The 27,581-nt window shown below is 39.0% G+C and overlaps 2 protein-coding genes across 6 annotated transcripts in view; one reads left to right on the top strand and one right to left on the bottom strand.

The window, feature by feature from the left end:
* Positions 1-12,927, top strand: part of bmp2k (BMP2 inducible kinase) — a 45,129-nt gene extending 32,202 nt beyond the window's left edge. For 2 of the 3 annotated variants that reach the window (XM_034872873.1, XM_034872875.1), the window contains exons 13-16: positions 668-894; positions 1,570-1,739; positions 2,163-2,279; positions 9,809-12,927. In XM_034872873.1, the coding sequence (XP_034728764.1) occupies positions 668-894; positions 1,570-1,739; positions 2,163-2,279; positions 9,809-11,247 (1,953 nt within the window). In that variant the 3' untranslated portion in view covers positions 11,248-12,927. The remainder of the gene's footprint in view (positions 1-667; positions 895-1,569; positions 1,740-2,162; positions 2,280-9,808) is intronic. The other variant, XM_034872874.1, reaches the window with a different exon arrangement.
* Positions 7,215-27,074, bottom strand: paqr3a (progestin and adipoQ receptor family member IIIa). Of its 3 annotated transcripts, XR_004656799.1 has the most exons (9): positions 26,893-27,073; positions 25,850-26,081; positions 24,607-24,769; positions 23,740-23,895; positions 18,454-18,651; positions 17,946-18,036; positions 17,314-17,493; positions 14,822-16,008; positions 7,215-7,227 (listed from the first exon to the last, which is right to left on the bottom strand). XR_004656799.1 is itself a non-coding variant. In XM_034872918.1 (8 exons), exons 1-7 carry the CDS (start codon positions 26,951-26,953, stop codon positions 17,351-17,353), a joined length of 1,038 nt encoding a protein of 345 aa, XP_034728809.1. In that variant the 5' UTR covers positions 26,954-27,074; the 3' UTR covers positions 14,797-16,008; positions 17,314-17,350. The 3 variants fall into 3 exon arrangements, 2 of the variants coding, with proteins under 2 accessions (XP_034728809.1, XP_034728808.1); XM_034872918.1 differs by lacking the exon at positions 7,215-7,227 and having other exon boundaries at positions 14,797-16,008; positions 25,850-26,075; positions 26,893-27,074; XM_034872917.1 differs by lacking the exon at positions 7,215-7,227 and having other exon boundaries at positions 14,797-16,008.
* Positions 27,075-27,581: the final 507 nt, after the last annotated feature.

Genomic DNA, 27,581 nt, shown 5'->3' with positions numbered 1-27,581 from the left:
CACACACACACACACACACACACACACACACACACACACACACACACACACACACACACACACAGCTAGATACTTCTGGTGTGGCGCAGATCTTTGAGTATAAGAACAGATTTTTAATGTGTGTTTTCTAGTAGAAAAAGAACCTCTTTTGAAGACGTCAGATCCAGATCCATCAGGGGAAATCTGGTGACCAAGCTAGTAGAGAAAGTGTTAAATTAACAGCTAAGCACTATGATATTTTCTAAGGAGCTGGCAGAGAACCAACCACAGCTATAAGGAGGGAATAAATATTGATATTTCAGTGAATGCTCCAAAAGAATAATAAATGCTATCCATAACAGCTACCTATTTTTAATTTCTTTAATCAGTCAGCTTGTTTTGGAGATTTTCTGTCTCTCAAAAAGTCAATGAATGCAGCTTTTAAATGGTCAGCCTGTGTTTAAGATGATCCTTATTGCATTTAGAAGTTTGTTCAGTTTGGTGTCCTATTTGCTGTTTGACTTTCATTCCTTCATCCCTCCCCTCCACTGTGTCCCCAGCTTTCCAAATCCAGAACTGGTTTCTAACAACATTTCATCATCTTGTTGCCGTCATTGTGCACCATTGAAATCAAAGGTCCGTCCCTCATTCCCTTCCCCCTCTTCTCCTTCTTATCCTTCCCTAACAGCTGCACCAGTACCAACAGGCTTTTGTCCAGCAGCAGCAGCAGCAGCATCATCAACAACATAATCAACCTCAGCAGCAGCAGCACCCCGCTCAGCAGCCTCCCCCCTATATGTCATCCCCTCTTGAGTTCCAGATTCCGCTGGGTTCCTATAACGCGACCCCGCCCTCTGCTGGAGCTGGGCAGACGGGGGGGCCGTCCCCTGTGGATCCCTCATACACTAACCCCAGGTAATGTCCCCTGAACTTATCACATTGTTGGACACTCATTTTTTATTCTATATGGAGAAAACTTTAAAATGTAATCATCAGCTAGAATCAAGAGATTTCACTTTTGCACATTCTCATTGAAAGCACAGTTTAAAACGTTTTCCTTCTAGAAGGTTTTAATTACAGTTTTATGCCACTATTGCCTAATTCAGTGTAGAAATAGACCTTTTATCCCAAAATTTACTTACACTTCTGATAGCCCAGTGACCACTCACAAACTTTCTTTTTCCACAGTAAGGTATAATTTTATTTTCCCCAAATTGCAGTAATGTTATTTATTAATGGTGTCATACAGGCTGCTAGTGTGTGTTAGCTCCCAAACTTTAATAGGCTTCACTTTGAGAGAATCAAAGACTTTCTCTCTTTCTTTTCCCTCTTCTGTAAAACACTGAACTAGTATGCTACATCAAGTTGGCTTACATAAAGTTTTATATTCTTGTCTGAGATTTGTGAACTTGCATTTGTCGGACAATTGCCTCAGACTTTTTCAGTAGGGAGCTAGGAATTCATCAGTAAACTTCCAGATTTTATTTTTTATGTATCATCTCACAGCCTTAGTTGTTATTGTAACAGTAATGTGTCCTTGAGGTGAATCATACCCATAACTGGTTGCCTCTGTTTGTACTGTCTCCACAGTAGAAACCCTCTGCTTGCTTCAGATGGGATCACACCACCCTCCCACACCTGTATCAGTACAGTAACTAACCCCCCCGACATGTCGCGCTGGAACCCTTTCGGAGAGGACAACTTCTCCAAGTTGACCGAGGAGGAGCTGATTGACCGGGAGTTTGACATGCTCAGAGCAAGCAAGTGACCCCTTCAATGATTTTGTAACAGTGTTTGTTTATTTTATATCATATAACAGTGTTTATATTTTAAACATGTAACAAATTGTAGTGACATTTTATGGAAGTGCTTAATGTTTGTACAGATTTGTTTTTTAAGGATAGAGAATTTGGTTTTGTTTAGATTTCTGCTATTTTTGTATCAACCAATATTGCATTTTCGTGAAAGAAAGACATTCATATCTATCTACTGCTATGTTTATTTTGCTTAAGCATTACTAAAGACACTAAAAATGTCTGATTTATCAAGCCCTGGACAGTGCTTTCTTGTCTTTGAATGCTTACAAGTCTACAACAGGTTCCATGTGGTTTGTTAAAAAAACAAAAAACATGCCTTGGTGTCACTGCCTCAGATGATAAAGTTTCTTCCCCTCCTACATATAGACAAGCCATTGGAGAGAACAGCCAGTGTGGAAAAGGACCGACCACAGCCTGCTTCCGCCGCCAAGCCCCTGCTACCAGAGGACCTCTTCGGTTCAGTCCCGTTTGTGGCAAGCGCAGGCAAGTCTTAGAGGAGTCTCTACAGAGAAGACCCAACACTGTGGAGCCACCTGCCCCCCTCCCCCCCCTCTGCTCTCTCCTGCTCCCCTGCCCAGCTCTTCTGCTCCAAGCTCCACTGCCACAAAGACCCCACAGTGGAGCACTATAATCCAATGATCAGTTAGGGTTTTGTTTAGTTTTGCAATGTCGATCGGCAGATAAGTTGCAGATGCGTCAGTGAGGATAAAGCACTTTCTGAATTCACTGCAGTCAGCTCTGGCCTTTAACACTGGGCTTGATGGTGGTCATGTCTAACTGCCCTGCTGTAACTAACCCTTATGCAAGTCAGCTGGAAGAAGTGTGTTTGAATTTCCTCTATAGTTCACTTTGTGAAGCAAGGCACAAACTATGCCAGACATTTCCCTGTCTAGATCAAATGGCTTGAACAAGGTACAAACACATGGGGCTCTCACTATGTAACCTTTACACTGATGGTGAGGAGCTTTGCATATGATCACACTTTCTTTTTTTTCGTGCATAAAAAACGTCAGACTCGCTGTGTCCAACAAGGAACGCGGGTGCATAAATTTGCTGTAGTTCAATTGGGACTAAAAGCAATATGAACCTAATGAGGCCGAGCAACAGGACACATGGCTGCTACTTATTAGGGCTGAGTGATGTCAAAATTGCACAGTAATGTACATTTAAAAAATACAAAAATAGGCCATCTATTTAAAAAAGCAACACACACAGCTTTGAACAAACACATTTCATGAATTCTAAGCATACTGTTGATTTTTTTTCCAATTTTCACCGGATGCAGAACATCTGCAGATCGGCTCCCCCAAATAATGTTTTAGATGGTTTAAAAAACTGTTATTTGTTAACTATCTATCTAAATTATAAACCAATTATGTTATGTTACACTTGAATTAATGATAAAATAATAACATAAGTTATGGCATGAAACATGTAAAGTCCAATTCACTCTTTAAAGACTTTTAACATCACCATGTTGTACACATCCACAATGTCTGTGAATACCAATTTAACCCAAACATCACTCAGCCCTGGTACTAATTAACTACATTAGGGAAAAAAGACAACACTTGAACTTCCAAAGTTGTGGCTCTTTGCCATTTGTTTACATCAAAACACCATTACCCCTCTTCGGCCCTTGAAACTGCAAAGAATCCTCACAAAATTCTTAATGTTTTTTTAATTTCTCATTTTTTATTCTTGGGACAAAGCCTCAAATGCTCTTGTGTGGACCGTGCATTTAACTGCGGCGGTCAATGTCGACTCTGACACACATTTATTTTATATAATCTATCTCTCTCCTGATAATCAGTTCTCATTCGTCTTAACTAACCACTCAGACTGCGTGAAGTTTAACCCCGACACAGACCATAGCCTTGGTATAATGTGAATATAATGTGCAGTATTTCTACATATTTTACGCCGATGGCAGCAATAAGCTTTTGTGCCTCTGTACCCTTCCTGCTCCTTAAATGTGAATAGGTTTTGATAGGCAGTTTAGAAACACTGTTTGTTACTCAGACTGTTTAATAATTTAACAGTATCAGTGCTAAAACACATAGGTATTTTCTAGAGGAGAGTGAGAGTTAGCAGGTTTTTTCTCTACAGTAAATTCATCTCTTGTGTTCTTAAACACACAGGCTTGAGCAAGTCCAGTGGCTACATTTTAGGGTAGAATAACACAAGATAATGATGCAATATAACCCTCGAAGCACTTGAATGTAGGTGTGGAAATATTTTAGTGTCTTCACTTGTTACTTATAATAATAAATATAAACTTGTGTTTCAGTTGAAATTCGGAAAACCAAAAAAAAGAGAGAAGGAAACCAAACTAATTGAAGGGACTTTTGTACAGAATTTAAAACCCAGAAAGGTCTGGGTGTTTGGACTGGGTGTGATCCCTACAGGCTGGCATGATCAGCCTATTCGCTTTCTGTGTTTGTGCCATCCCAGTGGGTCAGTATGTTTTTTTAGGTTACAGGGGATTTTTTAAATATCCTTAACACTCATATGGCAACTATTAGGCATCAGTCAGGTTTTTTTCTCTCCTTGTTTAATGGGTCTGCGTTTTTATTTGGGTGAACTTTGGTCGACATCAAACACCATTGTTTGATCAGCTTGTGTTTTACTTATTTGTTTTACGCATTAATAACTAATTTCTCCAAGGCAGAGCTGCTCTAACAAGAGTTTAAGTTTCATAATTTAAAGTCATTTCTCGTTTTTAACTGGACTTCTATATAAAAAATACTAGCGATTTTTTAACTTAAAGCAGACACTTAATCGAGAAACGTGGTGAAATCTTAGACCATCAGTCAGCTGATTGGAGCTTTGCTGACCGAAGACAGCCTGTGTCGATTTTCTGACAGCGTTTAAAACTTTGGACGGAATTCACACAATTTGACTGCTGCTACGACCCACTTCTACAAGCGACCCACTAGAATATGACTTGAAATGATACAAAATACTCTATCCGATGTGACACCATAAGTGCCATTTTCGAATTAAAAAACAAATCTGCCCCAGCAACTCGGCCATTAATGTATTCTAAGAATGCTACAAATAAATCCTAACCCTGATGCGTCAGATGGTTTGTTAAAACAGAACCGTTTGAAAAAGGGCAGGTTCTGAACCATCTCTCTATTACGTCTGTCATTGTTTTGTTTTGAACAATTCTCGCATGATCTCGGGATCTCGGGATCTCATGAGTATTCAGCTGCCGTGCATGTAAAATAAATCCAGGACTATTGTCAAAGTTTGTTTTGTTTAGCTGGAACTTAAATAGTGAGAGCAGTACACATAGATGACTTTTTCTCTTACATGTATTTCCTATATTCCTATCATAGCACTAAAATTTACCAGACCTCAAAATGTATATTGTACAATCTGACAGATTGCGACCAAGATTTTACAAGAATCTTCTTACATTGTGACATTCAATTACCCTGCAAGATAAGTGTTGTTGCATAATGTAGAGGGGTCTTTAGACAGAAACTCAACCGTCTTTATTTTTTTCTTCTTTTTTTATTTTTTTACTACAGCCAACTGTGTCACATTTCCTAAACTCAACCTTTGCTTTTTTTCTCGCAATAACATGCCAAGTGGCGTGTATGTTTACGTCCGCTGTATACAGCGTAGATAGACACACGGATAGCTCAAAAAGCGTATAGATAACACGCCACTTGGCTTAAGAAAGTGGGTGTGTAAGTTTACGCAAAGTCATGATATCCTTTTGGCTTTATTGAGACATAAATGACACAGAAGTGCTTATAACTGTATGCTACTACAGCTTTCACAACTGTTGAGACACTGAGCAGCCATGTTGGATTTTTAGCTCTGGGTACTTGCTGGTTGCCGAGTTTGAAAATCCGAGGTCTGTGGGCGTGTTTCCGACTTTGACTTCAGAAAACCCAACTTCCGAGTACAAATGGAATGCGCTATTATCAGAAAGTTTGCTGGCTGGTAAAGTACCTGATGTTAGGAGCATAATTCCCACATCAAGTTTATCTGCTTCAAAGGACTTACGTGAGCCACTGACCCAATTTTATACTCTAAACCGTGTAATTCTTTATTTTATTTTGTAAAACATAACTGGCTTATGGCTACTTCAGTGGTGTAATTGTAAATTGTTTTGTTGTGCCGAAAGGAATGCTTGATGAGTGATGATATCTGTCAAAAAGGTGAATTTATTTTGATTTTGAATCCATACAATCCTAAAGGGCTGTATGTTTGTTAACCCTCACTGTGCTGCTGTTATTCCGCCTTAAAGCAGCAAGTGAGAAGGGGACCCATCTAAGTCATCCATGCAGGCGTGAATCATACACATTTTTGTACAAATATATTAACTGCTATAATTCATGTATTTAGCTGAAGGTAAGTTCGCGGAACAGTCATTGTTCCACTTCATGTTTCCGCTCATATCACCGCCTGCTGTTATTGGGCTTTTTGTGGAAAACGTTGCTTCAGTTCAGTTTTATTTGCTTTGTTTCTTTTTATTTATCATTCAGTGAAACAGCCATACTAGAAACATCTTGTTCATGTGTATTGGTGGATGGATCTATAGTGTTGACAGGCAAACCATCAAAGCCAAAATGAAAAGTAAAAGAGACGAACAGAGCCATCAACTGCACTTTAATATTGTTTTATTCTCATTTTTTTTCAAAATGCGAGGAAGGAAAGGAATACGTTTTTGTATATTGTTTACATTTGCAACTTTTCTGTGCTTTTTGTCCTCTCTGTCTTGGCGCATGGATCCCCCCTTCTTAGCATTCTTTGTCAGTTTTACACCCTGCTAGAAGCCCCACAACAGATGACTGAAACTTTGGGAACTTTTCTATTGAAATTCCCCCTCATTAGAAACCACAACTCTTTAATTGTAGTCGCTATCAGCAGCTCCTGGTACTTCTCCTGCAGAGAAAACAAACTATAGATCAATAAGTTGTCTTATACATATCTTGTTTTTTCAACAGACTATGTAAAAGGTCCTGTATCCTACTGTGAGTGTGAATGTATTTCTTTATATAATGTTACTGATAAATAAAAAAAACATTCAAAATCAATATTCACCTTGGTTCTTTTTTTATAGCTCTTTAACGTATTGAACAGTTTAGTCTCTCCACCACTACACCATGTACAAGATGTTGCTGTTGTTAACATGGCTGTCTTTGTCTGAGCTTGCTCTCGTCCAATCAAACGCAAACTGAATGTACACTGAGTCAGGCGATGGTGATGGTTTGTCCACCACAAACAGGTGTGTGAAACATTAAAACGTAAGCAGTTCACTGTTTGAGATGCATTGCATGCATCATTCACGTTAAAGCCCTGATGGTGATACATAACTTCAGTGTGGTAAATTAAAGTTTAACTTTTTTTTTCTTGCATCAAGGGCCCAGTTGCAGGTTTCTTCGTGTTTTCCTGTAATTATACACTTCTCCTTCTGTTTTTAGTGTTATTTCATTTGGGCTGTTGGAAATTTGCAACACACTATCAGTTAAAGATAGCTAATTCAAGTAGAAACGTCAGAACGTCTTCCTAAGATAGCAAAGAACTCCGTAGCTATTTGTTAGATAGTATTTTGTGTTCCCAATTGATTTTGGCTACAATTTCCTCAATTATTTTTGCACATAGAACTTTTTATACTGCAAAGAATTACTATTTGGGCTTAGAAATATTTCCAAAAGGATTGAAGCAAATTGAAATATTTTACATTCTCATTTTGAAATTGAATTTCCATTAGAATAAGGTTATGAAGGAATACCTCATAACTACCCTCAAAATGATCATTTGTATTACTCCACTTGTGTTGCCTTGAATTCTTGAAATATTTTTTATACACATGTGACCCCTAATGACTATAGTTTATCATATTTTCTAATTTTTATGGATTCTTAGTTTGCCTTGGAGGCGTGTGAGAATTTTTTTTTTCTTAAGGCAACAATCAGGGACTAATTTATATAGAAATTATCCTTTTTGAGGGTGAAAATCTATCTATCCAGAGCTGTTATTTGATTAAATGTACAAAGCAGCTCGCTATACGTACATGTTCACACATACTGTACATGCATACATGCATACATGCAGTAAACAAGTCAGCTTAGAAATGGAGCCTCTGATTTAGTTAATTTTCTGGTACACCGTAGAGTGTAATTGAAATGTTTCTTTCCTTTCGTAGAAGTATAAATCCTCTGCAGTGACATGACAAAAACTCCATTTGTAAAAATCTAGAACTATCGCAACCATTTTACGTAATCATACATTTCCTTAGTCCCAGATCAATTTCCTCAAACTGAAGCAGCTTTTGCATTCACCGTGGATGTGATGAGGGAATGTGCTATCAGTTTATTTTTTATGTAGGAGAATTCCCGGCACAATAGCGTGTAATTAAGGACACAAATGAACAACTGATGATTTCGCGTTGGATCCGGGGACCGATGATGGTGCAGCCTTTGGGTTAGGAGACCCGGGTTTGATTCCCACTGGAATACATCAGCCAATATGTCACTGAGCAAGACATTCAGCCCCTAGTTGCTTCAGAGGAGTGCAACCTCTGACATGTATAGCAATGTAGGTCGCTTTGGATAAAAGCTAAATGACATGACATGTAATGTAATCTAAGTGAAATAAAGCCAACACCTTCAGGTATTCAATGACAGTTTTACAATGCAACAACATAAAAGAGAAGAAAAAGATAACTAATACTAGAGGCGTTTATTATTTTATTTTATGCTGTTCAGTGTCCTCATTTCTTCATCTCCCAGGATTTTTGAGAAATTATGTAATCCGAGTCACTCGGCATTGTAAATGTTCGCCTCTCTGCACCTTCATCAAATCAATCCAGGATCAGTGGGAGTTGTAGCGTGAGAGAAGCTCTCTAAGCTCCTGCTGTCAGATATCTCTAACAGATTTTTATCTTCTATCAGACAAGAGAACAATCGCATGCATGTTTTCACCACTTGTTGGTATCTTTAAAAGATCAGACGCAGCAAGTAATCCTTCAGCTTTCCACTCAAAGGAACATCGACAATACAAATCTGTGTTTCAGTCTGACATCTTCTCTGGTGATTAAAGATGTTTCTATTGTGAGATTGTCTCGCTCCGAGACTTGATTACAAGCAATAATCTGGGAGCAGTCGGTTGGAGCAGACAGATTCAGAGCACCTCCTGCTTCCTGCGTTAATGTTTTATTACTTTTAACTTTTATTGCTGTCTCGTTTCATTTATCAACAACACAGCTTTTGGCTAATCTGTCATCACGTCCTGCCAGTTTGGACGGTTGAAGACGTGAAGAGGTTTCCATTCTCGTGTTCACAGCGGGGGGTCCTTTCTCTGCTTTCTAATATAGAGCTTCCACTAATAGGGAACAATAAATTGGCTCATTGTAAATGGCACAATTTATTTTCCATATAATTGGAGACCATCCACTCGCTAATTAGGCTAATTTCTAAATTATCATTATGCAACTCTCTTGGAAATAATTTTACACAAGGCACACATTTCACCAGCAAATGCCAAATATGCGCACGGATTTATAGGAACGCAGAAGTAAGAAGTAGTAATTGCAAAACAAAGCGTTTTTTTTTTTTTTTTTTACTCTGAAGGAAGTGACTTACAGCTTGAATCTTTTCACTAAGAGATTTAAATTTGAATGCAACTGTCAATCTCGGGCGTCTCATTTCTTCTGCCTCTAAGCTCTTCTTATTGCAGGATCAGAGTAGAGAAGTCAGAGCAGCTTTGAGACCATATTGAGCTTCATGATTTCTCTGCTGCTCCTTCTGCTTCAATATTGGACAAACTGTTGGAATTTGTCTTTGTGGACTTCCAAACGTAAACCCCTTTTTGTTTCAGTAAGGCCACATATTACATACATAGGAAATGAAAAATGTGTACGTCTGGCATTAAGACTCCTTTTTTAGTAATTTTGCTTATTTATGAGGTTAAAACTTAAAATGCACATAGAATATAAAAAAATACAGAAGGCCTTGCTAAACTCTTGCATCTACTTCTTGCTTCTGCAGGTACCGATGAGATAAAGACTGAGCAGACCAATGAGGAAGTCAGCGTTCCTGCCCTCATCCCAGCCACTGCAGAGGATCTGCAGCCGGCGGTGCACAAGGAGCACAAACTTGGCAAAAAGAGCAACTGCAGACCAGGTGAAGATTCTGACAGCGACTTTGAGTCCGACCCACCTTCGCCAAAAAGCAGCGAGGACGAAGAGCCAGAGGAAGAAGAAGGCCTGAACAGTGAGCACAGTGAAGACACCGAGCCAGAGAATTTAGGACAGAGGCCTCTGCTGATGGACTCTGAGGAAGAGGAGGATGAAGAGAAGCACAGCTCTGACTCAGACTACGACCCCAGCAAGGTCAAGAGCCGCTCAAAGAAAGCTCTGGCCACCAAAGCATCTTTGGCTGCCACCGGGAGGAGTCCTCAGAAGGATTCGGCCATGACTCTGATCACCCCTCCTGAGTCTCCCAGCGGAGCGAGAGCTGCTCCAGCTGCTTCACCTGTGGGATCTGTCGATGTTTTTGGTGCTGTTCCCTTCCTCGGAGGAACCTCGCCTGTTGGGCCTTCAGAAAGCTCGGACATCTTTGCCAAAGCACCTTTCAGGCAAGTCAGCCATGAGCAACAAGCTACGGGCGAGTTTGATGTTTTTACCAAAGCGCCATTCAGCCGGAACCCCTCCAAGTCGGGCAAGAGTGGCAATGATGTTCCCATGGGCCAAACACCGCCCATTTCCCCTGAGGGCATTGACATTTTTGGCTTTTCTCCCTTTCACCCGGGACCCACAGCACCGCCTCCAACCACTTCTAGAAGTGCAGAAGACATCTTCCAGCCGTTTTTTGAGGAGTCAGCCAGCCCTCAGCAGCAGAGGCTCAAACAGCGCAGCCTCCAGAAGCTGTCGTCACGCCAGAGAAAAACCAAGCAGGAGGCCACAGCAGGCGGCAGCAATGGCAAGCGCCACCACAGTACGCCGACCGGAGGCCGCAAGACCAACAAGCCAACTTACCGCACACCTGAGCGAGTCCGCAGACACAAGAAGGTTGGCCGGAGAGACTCGCAGAGCAGCAACGAGTTCCTTAGCACCTCTGACTCTAAAGAGAACATCAGTGTTGATATAACCATGGCTGAAGGCAAAGACAAAGGCGCTTCTCTGCCGATTGACGAGGCCCTTTTAGACCCATTTGGAGCCAAACCTTTCCATCCTCTTGATGGGAGCCGGCACGGCCAGTATCAAGGTCTCGCTGACGGCAAAAATGAGTTGGGCACAGCTAATAGCAAGTCCTGGACTGGCCCCCTACACGGTGGTCTTGGAACCAGCAGCATGGATGATTTTGGGGCAGTGCCCTTCACAGAAACAGTCAGCCACCGTGGACCTCAGCAGCAACAGCCACCAACGGCCTCACAGCCGGTAGACCTCGACCCGTTTGGAGCTGCACCTTTTCCCACAAAGCAGTGACTTCTTTTCTTGTCTTCCCACTCTGCCAGTTGCTAATTAATAACCCCTCAGTTTAAAAAAATCTTCAACCAATCAATGAGCTAACAATGCCCTAACACTTTTTTTTTTAAAGAAGATTTTAATACATTTCTCTGTTTGAATACCTAAAACCTAAATCCTGTGGAGTGTGAGTGATGTTTCCACATGTCTTTCAGCTGCACCCGTTTGCTGAGAAGCCTTTTATGCTGCATCTTAACGCTTGTAAAGACATTTGAACCAGAACGGAAAACTCACTCAAATCGTACTGTGATTATAAGCTTGACCGCTTGACTCGCTGCAAAAAGCTCTTTATGGCTTGCCTTCTGATCTACCAATATGTTTTTTTAGCACCACAAAGCCTTACCTGAGCTGGGCTCTGCCTTGCTGCACAGTACCTCGGAAACCACGACAGTCTGCCCAGTTGGCCTTTCATGTCCGTGGAATCGTTCGGGAGTTAACCTTAACCACTTTGTTTTACCTTCTTAAATCTTTCTATAGTTCTTTTTCTTTACATTATTTCCCAGTAGACTTTACGGAACCAATTGTGGCTGTGATATGTGTTGCATTACACTTTGAATACTAGAAGGGATCAAATTTATTGTACTTCCTTTTGAAAGTTTCTAATTGGGTATGGTTTAATTTTAGGCTCTGAACTGTTTTAACTTTTGTTGCTAACGGTAAGCGTCTAGGTAAGTAATGTTAATTTTCTACTGTATTAAGTTTTAGCTCAACACATTCTGTTAGAAAGAAGAACATAAACACAAAGCTAAATTAGATCACCAGATTTTGACCCCTTTAAAAACTCACAACACCGCCATTTTGTCTGCAGTGTAAAGCTGTGTTTCCACCCAGCAGTCCGGTTCAATTCGTTACACATTAAAACTGTTATTTTTGTGTCCTTTTTATCAGACGTTGGGGAGGGACCAATAGAATCGCTCCATACTGCCCCATTTTTTTGTTGCCCCTTAAATCAAGCACAATGATCCCATACTTAAAGGTGTAGTTAGTAAAACTGCAGTCCATTGATTGGTGCAGACGTTCCTATGCATCATTAGTAAAGAGGAAATACAACAGTGGAGCAGTGAGAAAATGTAAAAACTGTAAACTTGCTAGTTCCATGGTTGATGTGTCTGTCCCCATCTGGTAACAACCATGCCTACATATAAGAATACTGTCTGCGGTGGAAACACAAAACTGATCTAATTTTTAGGGACAGGTACATGTCTGTATGGGTTTAAATATACTGAAAGGGTTTGATGGAAACATGGCTGAAATGCTCCTAACATTTTCATAATAATTTATGCTGAAGAATAAATGGGAATCGTATGATTAGTTAAAGGAAAAGGCTGGCCATATGCTATATACTTTGTTTTTCTTAGCAAATTCCAGGAAAAGATCAAAACACTTTCTGACTTCCTGTCTGTGGCGGGCCAAACGCATTGGTTCCCATTGAGTACACATTTTTAAAGGACAAGTCCGATGTTTTGTGGAATATAGTAGGTCACTTTCTTGTTGAGGGATGGTTGAGAGGATAGGTACTACTCTGATAGCTTTGCTTAGCATAAAAACTGGAAACGGGTTAACCTGGCTATTTCTAACTGTACCAAATCTGCCCATCAGCACATGTAAAGCTTAGTAATCAGTGTAAAAATGTTTTTTACAAGCTGTCTCTGGCTCCACAATGAAAGGGATAGATGTGAGAGTGGTATCGATCATCTCATCAAAGTCTCAGCAAGGAAGCTCATACATTTTTTCCCCATAAATATGTCAAATCTATTCCTTAAAAAAACCCACTACAAATATATAATTTGATTAACAAATAAAGGTTCAGTTGTTTCTAAAACAGTTGGGTGCTGTAGTTTTTATTCAAATGTTTACCAAACATCACCTAATGATGCATTGGTTGGGGACTATTTTCAGCAACGGATTAATACACATTTGGTGCTTTAGTGAGTACTTGTGGCAGCAGGACGGTGTATGTGGGATTAAGTCAAAATAAAGTAGAAAGAGGAATAAGATATCAGGCTGGATCAGTTTACTACGTGGTCTTTTCCTGTTTTTTTTGACAAAGACTATCACCAGTTATTCTTTAAGGCAGAACGTGAATTTGCGTATTCATAAAGTGAAACAAAATTCAACACCCACTGAGAAATCTGATGTGTAATCAGGTCATAAATGCACTTTTTGGCATTACATTTTCCCATAAACTGTGTGTGCTCTACATTGACGGCTTTGAGCTCTGCATTTACTTCCACAACCATTTGTTTAAATTAAACCTGCAGGTTGCCGTGTTTTCACCAGTGGAACTGTTTGATACGAGTACTTTTTTTTTCTTCACAAGATTAAATCTGATATTGTATTTATCATGCTCTACTGCTGTTTGATGCAATAAAAAGAGTCATCTCAGTGCTTGAGGTGGATGATGTAAAATGGAATTTAACACAAACACGTTTGAAACAGTACATTATGTTCATTTTATTTAGAGTCAAGTTCAGCAGTTGATTGCCCGGGTATGAAAAGACAAGATACAAAATTTTTGCTGCTACAAAACGAGTCAGACACACAGCTGCTGTCTCTTAGAGCGTATCAAAGAAAACATCTTTACAAACGGTACAGAGCAGGTTCATAATGAATAATTTAAATACAGAACACCAAAAGCAATTGGAAATATTAACACCAGAGAACATTCATCTTGGTCTGAAACTTTATTACACACAAAACATATGAATTTCATTCCAAAATGCGACAGGAACCATTTAACTGGATATTGTAATGAAACAATGACAAGCAGATATGCATCAATAGTCAAAAGTAACATCTGAGATCATTTAAAGATTTTTTTTTTTTTATATATAAACTAAGCGTTAAAATATGACTTCTTTCCACAATGGTAGTTGCCTTTTGGAATGAAGCCATTAAACAACAAAACAGTTGACCTTTAACATTGCACATCACCCTAAGTGAGCTGGAGAAAGTACTACATTTAAACAAAAGTTACTACAGTACTGAACTAGAGAGAGAAAAAGTAAAGTCATCTGAACGTGTAGTGAGAAAGGTCATTGCAATATGGATACAGTGTTTTAAGCTTTCAAAAAATAAATAAACTAAACTGTGTCCAAACTTCAAATTCATACTTGAAAGTAATAACATTAACATGCCCTAACCCATAGAAAACCTGTATTAACTTTTGAGCACCGTTTAAATGGAAAGGATTTTCTCACGGCTGTAAAGGAAAGTAGGAAATTGTGAATGATGCTACATCTCCAAAAAAAGTGATTTGAAATTGGCCAAAGCCTTGTATCATTGTCAGTTAGTATACAATGCACATGTAGAGACAGTGGCTAAACACTGATACATATAGGTAACTGGAATGTCAGACTTTTTGTAAAAACTGCTCAGTAAAGCGCTGTCAAAATGTGTAGGCTTAAGTATTAGTTTAAAATTGGGACACAGTTTAAAGGCCTAAAAGTCTTACTATCAGCTCCTAGCCATGCTGACCACTCAACATTTTATTGTTTTATTAATGATTCAGCGCAGTTTTTAACTGGACTTAAACAAATTAAACATTACAGTAGTGAACACTGAGGCTGTTCCCCTCAAACACGCTGTGCAGATGTGATATAAATGTCAGGATGAACTGAGGCATTGCAGCCCAATACATGAAAAGAAAAACATTACATTCTGGAGGACCAGGTATTTGTACAGTTCATGATTCTGTGTAGTTCATGTATTTGAAAAAATACATTTCACCACCATGGGATTAAAACAATCTGTTGTCTCTCAGCAGTGAGAAACAGCAATGCTGTGCACTAATGGACACAATGAACACTCAAAATGTAATGTAATGTAAACTGACGAACGTATTGAGCTTTGCTCCACAGCAGTCTTTGGTTTTCCTATCTAAACATGAATTAATTACTCGTCAGTTTTTGCTTGTTCTCATAAGGAAATGCCTAACAATTTCACCAAAAACGTGTACAACTAGTAGTTTAAAAATAAAATGAATCTATTAGAAATGATTTGGGTCGAGTTCCAAGGCTCTTAACACTATAAAAACTGATTTCCACACGTAGTTTAAACAACTGTGCAGAGGGTTGATATTAAAAACATTTGTTTCCCTTTCCCTTGATTACTTACTGAAGGTAGCCTACAGGCAGCATAAGCGTTTTTTTGTTTTGTTTTTAAAAGCATCATCATAAAGTGAAACTATATTCAAAATACTTTTTTTGGGGGGTGGACGCCTCTCAGATTGAGAACCACTGTTTAGAAACCTTTAAAAATGAGTGAATTAGTTCTAACCTTTAAGACTGACATTATGTTTCCCTAACAGGCACTTAGAGAAAACATTCTCTCTCATATAAAAAAAAAGAAGGAAATGCTACTGATGTGAGTCTTGTTTGTTGCCGCTGCATCTGTGATGAAAGCTGCTATTTAAAACAGGTACATTTGGATGGAGATTTTGTAGTTTGACTTTCTAGTGATAATATCGTAAAACTGTGCTTCTTTCAGCCAGCGGTCTCATCTTAAAAACAAACTCAACATGTGTCACCTCACATCCTGGCGGTCACAGGTCTGATTCCCGTTTGCAGCCCCTCTGAAGGTTTCCTCCACAGGTCAGGTGGACTGAAGACAGGTACCAGTGCGTCCATCTGTAGGGACACTGAGATGGACTGAAGGCCTGTCCATGGTGTCTCTTTGCCTTGTACTTGTGCATGCTGGAATACACTGCAGCCATTCAACACCCTAAAGAGAGAAAACAATGGTTTAAACAATGAAAGAATTAAAGGATGACATTTTCATAAAAAGTCAATAGTATAGTATTTCAAAATAATTCATAAAAAATCATAGTATAGCATGTCACAGAAAATGTATGAAAAGTAATAGTACATAAAAAAATAAGTCATAACAGTATAGCATGTCAAAAAGTACTAGTATAGTAGGTCAAAAAAGGTCATAGTATAGTATATCATAGTATAGTATTTCATAAAATTTCATAAAGTAATAGTATGTCTAAAAAAAAATCAAAAAATAAGATAGTATGTCATTAAAATTCATAGTATGGCATTTCATAAAGGTTCGTAGTATAGCATGTACAAAAGTCATAGTATAGTATGTCATACATAAATCCTAATAAGTCTGAATATAGCATGTCAAAATGTGATAGTATAGTATGCCATAAAAGGTCCTGGTTTAGTATGTCAAAAACTTATAAAAAGTCATAGTATAGTATGTCATAAGAATTCACAGTATAGTATGACATACAATTATATAAGTCATAATATCATTAAAAGTCAAAGTGTAGTCTGTCATAAAAATTCAAAGTGTTGTATGACATACAATTTTATAAGTCATTATATAGTATGTCAAATAAATAAAACAAAGTCATAATATAGTATATAATAAAATATGTAAAAAGTCATAGTGTAGTATGTCATAAAAATCATAAAAGTGATAGTATTTCATAAAGTCATAGTACAGAATGTCATTAAAATTCATAGTATATGTCAAAAAAGTTGTAATATAGTATCTAAAAAAGTGATATAGTATGTCAAAAAGTCATAGTATATAATATAATAATTCATAAAAAGTCTAAGTTTAGCATATAAAAAAGTAATAGTATAGCATGTCATACAAAATTTTAACAATTAGAAAAAAAATAGTATGTCATAAAAAGTAATAGTGTAGTATGTCATAATGACAGTACAGTATTTCTGAAAGTCATAGTATGTCAAACAAGTCAGCAAAGAATGAAAAGTATGACACTAAAAATATCAAAATATAAAAGTCATAGTATGACTTTTATATTTTTTGTGTCATACAAAAGTCTTGTATAGCAAACTTTAGCCTACGACAACTTTGTAGAAAGCTATGTACTAAAAACAAGCTACAAAATGTAATACCTCAAATAGGGGCCATATTTGTTGCTAAATTTATTTATCATCTTTTAATACTCTTTAGGACCGCATGTTGCATGCGGTCCTAAAGAGTGCAACTGAACATGTTGCATGCAATATTCTTTCATAGCTTTAAAGTACGGGTGCTGCTTACAGTTTAACAGAGTCCGGGGTCCCGGCGGTCAGAGCAGCTAGGCGTGCTGGGATGTTTCGAGGCAGGGCTGGCTGTGTCTGTACGACATGATAAAGCATGACGACTGGTGCCACCAGTAAAACATCAGCACCAGCAGCAGGTGCCACACCTGGTGACTGGAGCCCAGGTAGTTCAGCTGACCTGCAGCAGCAGCACAGAGGTGGGATGAAACAAATGAAACCAGTGTCTGGCAATTTGACTCTGGCTACATATTGCTGGCATTAAGTACCGTCTATACTGAATGTAAAGACAGGTTGTTAAACAGGTGTCTTTTATAAAAGTGTTACTTTTACAGACTTACATCTAATAATGAGTTAAAGACTTGAGCTTAAGTATGATTTGATCATCAGTCTACTACATCGACACACGCTTGACAAACTAAATGTGTGACATTATTTATCGAGCTCAAAGCTGTTGGAAACTGTTTCCCTCAAAAGTAAAACTACAACCTTGCAACTTTTTTAACATTTCACTGGTTAGTATGATAATAACGATCATTTCTGATCATCTATGGAGCTCGACACTGTTCCAGACAGTTGTAATCATTACAATTTGTGAAGTGAAGAACAAAGTAAATCAAAAAGTAGTCTCACCCGGGAAGTAGCGTTCAGGGACTTTTGAAACGTAGAAAATGAGAGCTAATGAGGCGATGAAATACATCCCCAGGACTCGAGGAACAAAAGCCTGAAGGGAAGAAATATTTATATAACACATAGGTGGACTAACAGCTACAAACTACATTAGAGAATTTTGGTACAGCAGTCTGAGTCAAATATTAGGAAAAGCTGTCTTTTCAAGTGTGAGCGCTAATGAAATTGGGAAGAAACCTTGACAAGAAGAACAATTCCACATTTGCATAATTATTATAGTCAAATTTTAAAGGTGTTATTACTTTTCACAGCTGACATCAGTAAAGAAAGTTCAGCATACATCAATGCATCTCCAGAATCTTAAACCTCCGCAAAGAAACTAGTCCTTCATATTTTATTATAACAAATGATTTCAGCTCAAACATATGTTGCTTACTCAGCTCAACATCAATTTTTTAACCTCTCAAAATAAACTGATTATGGTTCAAGTGACAACACGGAGCGTGCTCACCTGGACGAGCTCTGAAGAGAAGCCTCCGGTGATGCAGATCCAGTGGACGGTGGGGATGAGGCCGTATCCGGCCACCAAGCAGAAGATGAGCAAGCGCAGCTGCTTCCACTGCTTGCTGAGGTAATGAGGGTGGATCTGAGCGAAGAAGACCGCCAGGAACATGGCCAGGACCGTCACCAGGTACACCTGCCGCCAGTACTGCAGGGACAGGAAGGTCGAAGGTCAAATCGCACCATGTACACACGCTCCCTTCCAGTTCACAGTACACACATGGAGGCTTCTCACTGGGACATTCTAACATTTCCTCTGAAGCGAGTGCATTTTAAGGCTTTTCTGTTTCATTTACATGAGTGTTACATTGTGTCAAAGAAAATAAAATGAAGATCTTTCAAAAAGAAAAGACAAAAGCTAGTAAAGCTGAATGTAAGCCAAGTTGTGTACATAGAAAACCAGGATCAAATGTTAAAACATTTACAGGAATAATGGAGAAAATGTTTAATAAAGTAAAACATAAAGTCAACTATATATGTGTGGATTTCAACATTGACCTTCTAAATCCCAACAAACACAAATCAACGGAGGAGTTTGTTGAAACAATGTATAGTTTGAGTCTTTTTCCAAAAATCCCAAAACCTACCAGAAATACGGCACCCTAATTTTACCATATATGTACATTATATACATATATATGCATGTATACATTGAGTGGTAATTTAGGAAAATACCTTCAAAACCAACTTGCAAAGGATTTGCGCTTTGTAAAAACAAGCAATTAGAATAGCACATCACACAGGGTATTATGAGCACCCATCAAACGGAGCTGTAATATCGTTCAAGTTAAAAAATAGCTTAAAGAAAATCATTACTGGACCAATACAGAAAATAGACCTAAACACAGGAATGGTATTGTTATTATCGTTAGTTAATCCATCCATCCATCTCCATCCGCTTATCCGGTATCGGGTCGCGGGGGCAGCAGCTCCAGCAGGGGACCCCAAACTTCTCTTTCCCGAGCCTCATCAACCAGCTCCGACTGGGGGATCCCGAAGCGTTCCTAGGCCAGGTTAGAGATATAATCTCGCCACCTAGTCCTGGGTCTTCCCCGAGGCCTCCTCCCAGCTGGAACACCTCCCTAGGGAGGCGCCCAGGAGGCATCCTTACCAGATGCCCTAACCACCTCAACTGGCTCCTTTCCACGTGAAGGAGCAGCGGCTCTACGCCAAGCTACTCACGGATGACTGGGCTTCTCACCCTATCTCTAAGGCCCCCCTCCTGAGGAAACCCATTTCAGCCGCTTGTACCCTGTTGTTAGTTATTGTAAGACCTGAAAGACTGTATGCTGGATTTACATATCTATTTACTTTGTGATGGTATGATTTTGTGAAATAGGGGCAGGATCAAATAAGCTATTTGCTTCCGCCTGCTCCTTGTCAAACTAATCACACATACATTTATATTTAAAAAACATTTTGTGTCAATTTTTTATGTTATTTTATTTTTTAAATTGTTTTGTCTTGCAACGTTGTTTATTGTTTGAGATAAATAAACGAAATTAATTTTTATACAATTAGTGACAGTAGAGGAGAGTGACAGAGAGAAAAAATTAAGCAAAAAATGCCACATTCTGACTCACTGTAGCTTCTCAAATATCTTATATCTTTGGGTTGTAGACTGTCTGTCAAAAAAAATATAAAAAACAATTTAAGACTTCACCTTGGGCTGAAAGAACTTGTGATTTTTACTGTTTTCTGATTGTTCGACTGAAAATAAAACAATTGTTTGGTAATGCCATGAACTGTTTTCTGTGATCCAAATCATTCGGTAATTACCTTCTTTTTTTGATTTTAAATGAACACTTTCGATTGTCTGATCTCTACGTGTTGGTTTATTTATTTGCAAAGGCATAAAATAACTTCCTCGATAAAACAGTGAAAACGAATGTAAGTAGGCGCATAAAACAAAGGTCTCTTTTTATATCATACTTAAACCTACAGAGAGTCTTCACTTTTACTTAAACTTCTATAAGTAACTGCACAGTCTGGACAGCCTTGTCTCAGTCCCTTCTGTCCATTTGTATGGATGTAGGCCTCCGTCCAGTCACACGTCCTCATGTGACGAGTCCTGCTGAATTTCACAGTGAATAAATTTGCACCAGGAACAAGGCCCCGCTCGGCTCTAGCCAAATTTCTTAAGCTCTTCTCTACACAGACACCACGTTCTCTTCTCCAAATCTACATTTCTAAACCACTCTGACGAGACTAGAGTTTGACTGGCTAAATATAAAAACCCGTTTTTCTGTAGGGACTTGGCGTGCCACAGGAGTGGAGCCACCCAGAAGCAGAGCCCCATTCTTGGCAAGGACAGGGGGGGCCCCTACGCTAAGACAGCTCCCAGACTTGCGAACGTCATATGGTGGGGAACAGGAGTGACGGACCGCTTCGTGAACACAGCCATCTGGTTTGGGCTGGAGCAGATTTCAGCTGCGTTCTGGGGGCAAAATAACCCGGTGCTTCCAATATGCGGGGGAAAGCGAACAGTGAAGAGCACAGCCAAATACTTCAGGAGATACAAAAAAAAAAAAATGAAAAGAGAAGCAACCAGGCAAGGAAAAAAAAAAATATAGCATGGTTGTGGGCGGCTGTCATCAGAGGCTGTTTTCTAAAGGCAGCAAAAGGTGTTGTGTTGCTTATTCACCAAGAACAATGAGTCAATCAGCAAAGCCAGTCTTTGGGCTTCACTTCAGCTTTATTCAATTATGCTATCTCAGGCCGAGGGTTGAGCTAAAAGTCTCCAGGGAGGACAGTGGTTAGACATGTTAGTGATGATCGGTGCAAGGATGCTCCCACAAACATATTTACCTCATCTATGATGTGCAATGAGATTAGGAGTAAATAAGCCTCAATTCTTCTCAAATCTCAATAATCAAAATGTGTCTGTACTACAGGACCAAGTATCAAATCCCAAAATCTTGCAGTGTTTCCTATACATTGATATATTTGTGGTGGCTGTCACACAATCAATGTTGAACGTCACATATGCCATATAAGCTCTTTCTCTATCTCTCACAAACACAACAGACCCATCCCTTTTTTTACTGCATAAAGAAAGTTTTGGCACCCCCTAAAGAGGTTTAGGCCAGCGCCAAAGGAATATTACCAGCACCAAAACGTTTGATTTTTAGCTGCCAGCGCTTGCAGAGTCAGAACATACCGGTCCGGACTCTCCCGGTGACCATGCTGCTCTGGGGACCGGTGGCGCAGTGAGAAACCGCTGCTGACGGATGCAGAGCTCTCCATTCATCTTGATCCTCAAAACCACTGAAAACTGTACAAAAATTGAACCCAAAGTCCTATTATTATGGACGTTATCTGACATTAAGTTTTTCTGCTTCACATTTTCAGCAGGGCAGCAGCGCAGCTGTGGGTTGACTCTCCACGCTTCTCATAGGCTTTATAAGTCATAATGTGAAAAACCTTAACGTGATTTAATGTACCTTAACAACGATGAATCATCACCAAATGTCTAGTTTGATTTTCCAGTTTTCAGTGGTTATGAGTGGCAATATGAGAAATAAATTTGGCAATCATTGTTTAAGTACATTAAACCATGTTAAGCTGTTTTCCTCGCCATAGGCCCAATAAAGAAGAAAATGTGAGAACTTCTATAATCGTTGGATTTTGGTTTAGTTATTTTGATAGGCTTTAAAAGTTCATGACAAAACATGGCCATGAGAAATTTGGTGATCAGTGGTTGTTGTTGTTTACGTACATTAAACCCAGTTAAGCGTTTTCACGTTAAGCGTTGTGGAATGTCCCGACGGGCCGTGTTGAACAGAGGAGCGTGTAGACAGCGCAGCAGGGTCTGTCCTGTGGGAATAGAGATTTTTGTGGATTTGTTGGCATCTGTCGCTCAATAATTGTGTGTTATGAACTTTATGTTGTTTTAAACTAGACTGAGCTTGAGGTTTAAAAAAAAAGAAAAAAAGTGGTGGATACAAAATGCCTCATGACGAAATCTGATGGGTATACGTCCCTACCTAAATCGATGCCTATAGAGTAGCCTACGCATGGAAGTCAAAGTTTTGAGTGCTTTAGCGGCATTGACCTGACTCCCTGAATATGGTGTAGAGACGTCATCTTGCTCCGCCTCTCTGCTGAGGCCTGTTCACGTAAAAGGCAGCAGTTAAACTGTATTTCACACTAATATGGTTACATTTGCCAAAATCTGTGGTTCACACATATGCCTAACTGTAGTCTGTTACTCTACATAAGGGACAATTTATCTATCAATATTTCAAATAGAAACCATTACACTTCATGTTTTCTATTCATAACTCCAACGGTAATAGCAGTTACCTTATGTAAGTCACATTTTAAACTGAGGAGCAAAGCATGCTCCTGACTTTGTTGTCACAGTCAGATGTGTAAGCCCCCTTCCCTTACTGCATGATACCACTAAATCATTTTCATTTAAATTGTTACCTACAGAATTTTGAATCAAATTATTTGCAGTACAATTAATAAAGGAAGTCTGTACCTCCTTCCATGCGTGCACCCCCCCACCCCGGGTAAGCTACCACAACAAATAGAATCTAATTCAGTGGGAAAACTATCTTGTTTACCTGTTCTCAAATCAGATGGTCCCTAATCTAAAACACACATTTGTTGTCTAACGTTTATTGCTAACTCCGGAAATAAGTTAAAAAAATATTGATATATTCTCATCACAAGGCCCATTCAATCTGTGTGTTTTCAAAGCTTTCACCCACGACACAGGCACTCCCATCCACTGAGGAAGGCCACAAAATGCGTCTAAAAACTTCAGAAACAATGAAATGTCAATTTGGTTTCCAGAATCAACGCCCACATCTCCGATGGGGGATTAAGAACATCAATGCCATCTTCCTGCATTGCTTGCTAGCTACGTTACCACATCCGTGTAACGTAGCAACAGAAAAACAAGCAAGGATTATACGGATGATCTTTGACTGCCCAGAAAAACCTTGACTGAACTGCTTCAACAACAGCTATCACAGTTTCTGGCTGGACGGATGGATTGACCACTACTGATTGGTTGGTTAGACCGAAACAAGCCATTTACAATAAACTAAGCCGGAGCGTAATTGAATCATGGAGTTAAGATTGTTAACATTTAGCTTCTTGTTTCCTTAAAAGGATTTTAAACTCAAGCTCTGGATGCAGCTCCAGAGGGAGAAAATAGGACAAATCAGAGAGAACAAATCAAGATACACCGGGGAAGTGACTCCCAGGCTGCAGGTGAACTTACGTTATTGCAGTAGAAGGTGTAAAAGACTCCGGGGACATAGCAGCCCAGAATGCCAATGGAAACCCCAGCGTAGTCCAGCGCCATCCAGCGGCGGCTGGTTTTCTCCGAGCGGTGGCAACAGAACAGGTGATAACCCACCGAACACAGCATACACAGCTGAGGATGGCGAGACAATGAGTGGAGAGTCAGGCATTACAGCAGCAAAGGATGTGACATGCACCACAAGATAACAAGTAGGAAAATAATGGGATTTAACAAGTCCTGACTATTTCATATCAAAATTGTGCCTATTTTCAATACTCTATATATATATACACACACACAACAAATGTTTTTTTGTTTTATTTTTTTTAAACTGGACGTGAAAATTGGTTGTGAAGCCTGGTCAAGCAAACTGTTAGACTGATTATCATTTGATGAGAAGAGCTGCTAATATTTTGGATAAGCTCTGATGTATTTCTTTAACCATTGAGATTAATGTGAAAATATCCAATTGTCACATATTCAGTTTCCAGGATATTTGGATATGGAAATCACCACACTGCTCAAAATAAAGGGAAACCTGGTTGCAACATAACAAGCCCAGCCCAGGTCAACTTGGCTAATGTAAAAAATGACAGAAACTCACCTGAAATATCTTTTGGCAATTATTCCTTTTTTTTTAATGTTTATTTCATACTACCTTGTAATCTGCAAATGCCTTTATCATTTCAAGGGTTAATTGTAAAAATAAACGCAGTTTATTTATTTTGAAATCTATTAATTTTGTAAATCGGGTGTGGTCTTCAATATGGTGTTTTAATGGCGACAAAGATGACATTTGTGTTCTACCAACTGTCATTGCTAAAGTGAACTGGAAAACTGTACCTGAAAGCAGAAGAGTCCAATGGAGTAGATGACGTAGTCCTCTTTAGAGGCGCCGATGGCTGGCAGCACTGAGACCATGTTGTAAACCCCGACAAAGAAGAAGAGCAGGAAGCCCAATACGTGGCTCCAGATATTTACCGTCTCATTGGAAAGAATGAAGAGGCTGCACAGAGGAACATTAAAACATTAAGATAAAAAATATATTATCTTCCTCACAAAATCATCTTTTACTACAGACTGAGATCAATAATCTCAACTGCACAGCTTGCAGTATTTAAATTCGATATAATAATGCTGTATGCACATGCAGGAAGTCAACTCAAAAAGTTAACATGAATTTAGTGTAGTTAGCTGCTAAAACTGACCGACAAACTTCCCGGAAAAAAAAATGAATCAAGACCCGTCACGCTGTCAGGGCTTAGGATAGTTCAGATACTTTGATGTGGGGTTGTTTGAGGTAGTCATCAATAGTCAGAGTATTACCTTAAGGTCTGTACGCCCCTTGTTTGGAGAAGCAGAAGGAAAGACAGGCATTGAAGCTAAGGTATGTAGGCTGTGCACAGGGCAAGCAAAAAAACATATTTAGCCCCCTAAAAAAGATCAACCTAAGAAAACATTTCAGTGTAAGTGTATCCTATATAGAACTTCTGTATTCTTACGCGTAAGCACAACTGTGCTGCTAACACAGAGAAAACAAGTTAAAGTAAATAATACAATGTTGTTGTTGTTGTTGTTTTTTTAAAGAATGATTTTGACGGCAACAAGCAAATTATGTCATTGTGAAAACAAGATGATACACTTTATTAGGAATGTACAGAAGAAGAGGTGGTGGAAACAGGAGGAAAGGGCTGTCTGGCGGCAAGGTATTATGTTATGACTGACTGGAGGACCTCATACAACCCCAATTTAAAAAGCTAAACTATTACTTTAAATATTCTTATTAAATAGGCATATGGAAAACCATATATGTAGGATATATGTGGGTATTGACCTAATTTTACAAAATATTTATACAGAAAAGGCAACTGAAACAATAGAGGAACCCACAAGCCACAATGGCCATGGAGAAAAAGACATGTTTCCTTGCAGTCACCATACCTACTCTGTTGTTAAAATGAATGACTATATATAAACACTGTTTTGCAGTTTTAGTGTAGTCTGAGAAGATGAAAAGCAGCAGTCAAGAGAAAACAACTTCTTCTTTGAGGATTGCTCAGTTGAGCTTTGCAACATTACTTCTTACCTTTTGATGCACAGCCTGGAGGGCAGGTAGGCTCTGTATCCATCTGTGATGTAGGGGTTCTCCCTCAGATATACTGGGATCTGTTCGTAGGTGTACAGTCTGATACCTCGGGGCACCAGCACAGGCCAGTACTGATAACCTCCCAGCTCAATGTAGTGGGAAGTCTGGGCGCTCTTTTGGGGTTTCTGAGGCATGGTTGGGCTGTAGGAGGCTGTTTTTGTCTGACCTGAAACTGAGAACAAAAAGTCTGATCAGATCCAATTAAAAGTCAATTAAATGCTGCTACGTTTTTGGCTGTGGCTTTCTTATAAGTTTACCTGATCTACCACCGAGTGTCATGTGGAAGAGTTGTTTTTAATATACAGTTGAGCAATAATACATGTGTTTAAAGGGCATCTTTGGTGATTTCCTAAATTTAAGCGGAGAACATAGCAAAAGCTATCATCAGGGGAAAGCTGATTCTCTCCATATTATCTGTATGAAATAACCTAGATGAGCTACTATTAGCTAGCTAGATAACACATATTGGCTGGTTTAAAAGCTGGAGCCACCGCTCTAACTGTATAGAGAAAAACTAATACCAAACTGCGTTCAGTACAATCGCATATTTTGTACGTGCTAAAACCCAGGCTCCAAACATTAATCCAATTATCGTCCGAAACAAGCACTTGTTCATTAAGTTTATATTTCTAGAAACGATTTAACTCCCACTCTTTCCCTACCAATATAGCTAGCTACAGTTGACGCATTAACGTTAGATGCCATTGTGTTACTGGTTAATAACAGTTGACAGTTGTGATTTTGTTGATATAACATGCCTACTTGGTAAATTATTTCAAGCCGATTATACCAACAAAAAAAACGTATCTAGAAACCATTTGAATTTAAGCCTTATGTGGTAAATAATACTGTCGTTAACGAAGTCAATCTTAAAATAATAAGACTTTTCTAAGCAGTTTGGCAGCTAAGTCGGTCTTAACAGGCTATAGAGGCTAGCTAACATGCCGCTTTGTTTAGAGCCAATAAATTAACAACAAACTCACCTTTCAATTTTGTATATGTGCAGTTTGTTCCATTTTGTGGCTTATAGTACGTACTGCGCATTTGTTTAATTATATTAACGTTAATTTAATATACAACAAAGTGTATCAAGTTTCGGCTACAACATCTTCCAAATCACCAGAGACGTCATCAGTAACGGACCCCGGCGCTGTCCCAAAGATAGCCTGAATAAAAAAAACAGCCCCTGAGCTGGCTACTAGAGCATGCAGGGTTTTTAGCATAGCTTTTTACAGTCTATAGTTTTTACTTATGTAATCTAAGCAAACTCCGCTGTTGAAAATCGTGAGATGAGATTGAAAGCCCTGGAAAAGTGCGTGGAAAGTAAAGAAATTATCTTATCGAACTATGGTTTCCAAGAAAATGTCAAAAGCATATCATTATAGTGAGTGCAACAATTTAAACGTTATTAAACAGTTCACTAGCTACACTGGTTGGTGGTCTCTAGCAGCCAGCAGGGTGTCCACCAGCTAAATGTTGAAGGTTTACTAGCAGCCATTGTTCGTTTTGTGCAACTGGCATATTTTACCAGTCATCCATTTGGCTGGTGGATGTTGCTAATTGTGTACCCTAATAGCCAGTTAAAAATAATTTCTTATCATTTAGCCTACATATTTCAGAACACAAGAACGCTTCCAAGTCACACACAAGTTTTAATGAAATGTTTTGTCTA

The sequence above is a fragment of the Etheostoma cragini genome, chromosome 5 (genome assembly GCF_013103735.1).
Source record: "Etheostoma cragini isolate CJK2018 chromosome 5, CSU_Ecrag_1.0, whole genome shotgun sequence".
NCBI classification, from domain to species: Eukaryota; Metazoa; Chordata; class Actinopteri; order Perciformes; family Percidae; genus Etheostoma; species Etheostoma cragini.
The sequence above is the reverse complement of the archived record's forward strand: the minus strand, read 5'-3'. Positions and strand labels throughout refer to the sequence as shown.

What these genes read in the sequence shown, in the direction of transcription:
- paqr3a (XM_034872917.1), bottom strand. Translation starts at nt 26,953, where the DNA reads ATGCGCAGTACGTACTATAAGCCACAAAATGGAACAAACTGCACATAT. An exon ending in TTGGACTCTTCTGCTTTCAG is followed by an intron (nt 23,896 to 24,606) that starts GTACAGTTTTCC and finishes CGCCATCCTCAG; the next exon opens with CTGTGTATGCTGTGTTCGGT. An exon ending in TCTCTTCAGAGCTCGTCCAG is followed by an intron (nt 18,037 to 18,453) that starts GTGAGCACGCTC and finishes TCTTCCCTTCAG; the next exon opens with GCTTTTGTTCCTCGAGTCCT.